Genomic DNA, 1,922 nt, shown 5'->3' on the forward strand with positions numbered 1-1,922 from the left:
TTCCTTACCCTGTCATGTTCTTCCATTCTCCTATGGAAAACCATAATGTCCACCTCCTCCAACCCCACTGTGTCACTTGCCTACCTGGTAGGGGAGCCTGTCAAAAGAAGGAATCTCTTTGTCCTCAATTCAATGTATTTGGACCCAGGAGATGCAGAGTTTGATTTTCATCATTGGCCTTAATTGGGTCGATGCATTTTGGTGGATTTGAAACCTGCCTTAGGTGCACGCACTTTAATTCCTTGTTGATGAGTCCTTGCACACTGAGAATTTCTAACATATTAAGTTCCTGTAAACAACAGTCTTAATTATATGTTTTGTGTCCATGAGAGCTCAAACTACATGCAGCCTCAAATTACATTTCTTTTTCTCAGCTAACCAGTGGAGACTACAGCACGAACTGACTGGTTTGGGACCCTAGCTCATTGATCCTTCTTGAAAAAAAAAAAAAAAAATTTGTCTGTGTAGTCCAAGCCTATATAATGGAACTGAAATCATCTCAGGGTGGGTTTCAGACCCTTTGGGCCCATTGTGAAAGGGTCTCATCCTGCATCCCTCTGCCTGGGGGCCTAGAACAGCTTGTAAGATCCTACAGATGAAAAGTCCAGAGACCGGGAGGTTGGGGAAACCTTTATTGAGCACCTGCAGTGCAACTCTGGCCCAGGCCAAGAGTCAGAGTCAGGCCAAGGCATCAGGCAGTCTCAAAGGCCTGGGGATCTTGGACCTGACCCCTCCCCCTCCCCAGCACAGACTCAACCGAGGCGAGTTGTGCCAAAATAGCACCTTTATTTCCCAAAGCCCCTTGGGAGAAGGTTGTGGGTAGGGAGTGTCTTCCTGGTCTAAGAGGGAACCGGGTCCTATTCAGTGCACAGCTCAGGGTCTTCCTCTTCATGGACTCCTAGGAACTTGGGACTGGACTGTGGGTGGACAGGGTCCAAAGTAGGGATCGCCACACATCTCTGTGCCCACACCATTCCCTCCTGCCCCTCCCCACCACCACCATGCCTCCATGCCTTTGCTTTGGCTGTGTGCCTTCCCCATAAACCATCCCAGAGGATTCCCAGATCCCTCCTTCCCCCAGCCTCCTCCAGGAGCTGTCTCTGCTCCCTGCCACCCGAGTCCCAGGCTCACTGCCTTTCTTGGGCTGGCCCCTTCCTCTTGCTTGCTCTGGGCTTGGGCAGGAACCTGCATCCCATGCTTTTCCAGTTCCTCCTTCAGCCTGGATGGGAAGGGGTGGGGTAGAAGGGTGAGATGGAGGAAGGAAGAGGGGGTGGAGGAGAGACAAAAGGGTGTGAAGAAACACAGAGACAGAAAGGAGAAGAGGTCCCCTCAGCCACCTTCCTGGGGAGGGGTTGGGGGGACAGGAATTCTGTGCCCACCTCTGTCGTGTCTGCTGCAGCTGCTGGCACTTCTGCTGCAGCTGCTGATGGTGCTGGGCAGCAGCTGCCAGGAGCTCCTCAGCCTTCTTTTTCTCCTCCTGGAACAGCTGCCTGGGGGCCCAGTGGAGGGGTCAGCATAAGCCACTCCTTCCCCCGGCCCCCTCCACCTCCACATCTTACACTGTTGTTGCCGCCTCCTGGCTACGGAGAAAGAGCCCATCAGCAATGGTGGAGGTGCCCTCAGCGCCGCACAGGGAGCACAGCCGATGCTTCACATCCTCCAGCTTCACTTCAAGCAGCTTCTCTGCAGCACGAGAGAGTGAATGAGTAGGTGAAGGCAGGTAGGTCAAATAAGGGCCACCATCCTCCTCTGGCCTCACCTTCTTTGAGTAGCTGCTCCTTACTGCTGTCCAGGGCACAAATCTCCCTCACCAGCCGCTCTGGTCTCTAAGGGGGCAGAAAGGAGGCCAGTCCACACCTCCAGGCTTCCCCCCCATGCCGCAGAGAAGCCCACCTGGATCTAGTCATTTACTCACTCACCAT

General features: G+C 53.6%; 1 protein-coding gene across 2 annotated transcripts in view; it reads right to left on the reverse strand.

Annotated features, from left to right (window-relative positions):
• Positions 1-766: 766 nt before the first annotated feature.
• Positions 767-1,922, reverse strand: part of LOC103602138 (synaptonemal complex central element protein 1-like) — a 5,950-nt gene continuing 4,794 nt past the window's right edge. Inside the window, exons 8-12 of one of the 2 annotated variants that reach the window (XM_008586560.1) lie at positions 1,760-1,826; positions 1,560-1,683; positions 1,380-1,490; positions 1,132-1,219; positions 767-917 (exon numbers count right to left, since the gene is read on the reverse strand). In XM_008586560.1, the coding sequence (XP_008584782.1) occupies positions 858-917; positions 1,132-1,219; positions 1,380-1,490; positions 1,560-1,683; positions 1,760-1,826 (450 nt within the window). In that variant the 3' untranslated portion in view covers positions 767-857. Of the gene's footprint in view, positions 918-1,130; positions 1,220-1,379; positions 1,491-1,559; positions 1,684-1,759; positions 1,827-1,922 lie in introns of those variants that run through there. The other variant, XM_008586561.1, reaches the window with a different exon arrangement.

The sequence above is a fragment of the Galeopterus variegatus genome, unplaced genomic scaffold (assembly GCF_000696425.1).
Source record: "Galeopterus variegatus unplaced genomic scaffold, G_variegatus-3.0.2 Scaffold4029, whole genome shotgun sequence".
Classification (NCBI taxonomy): Eukaryota; Metazoa; Chordata; class Mammalia; order Dermoptera; family Cynocephalidae; genus Galeopterus; species Galeopterus variegatus.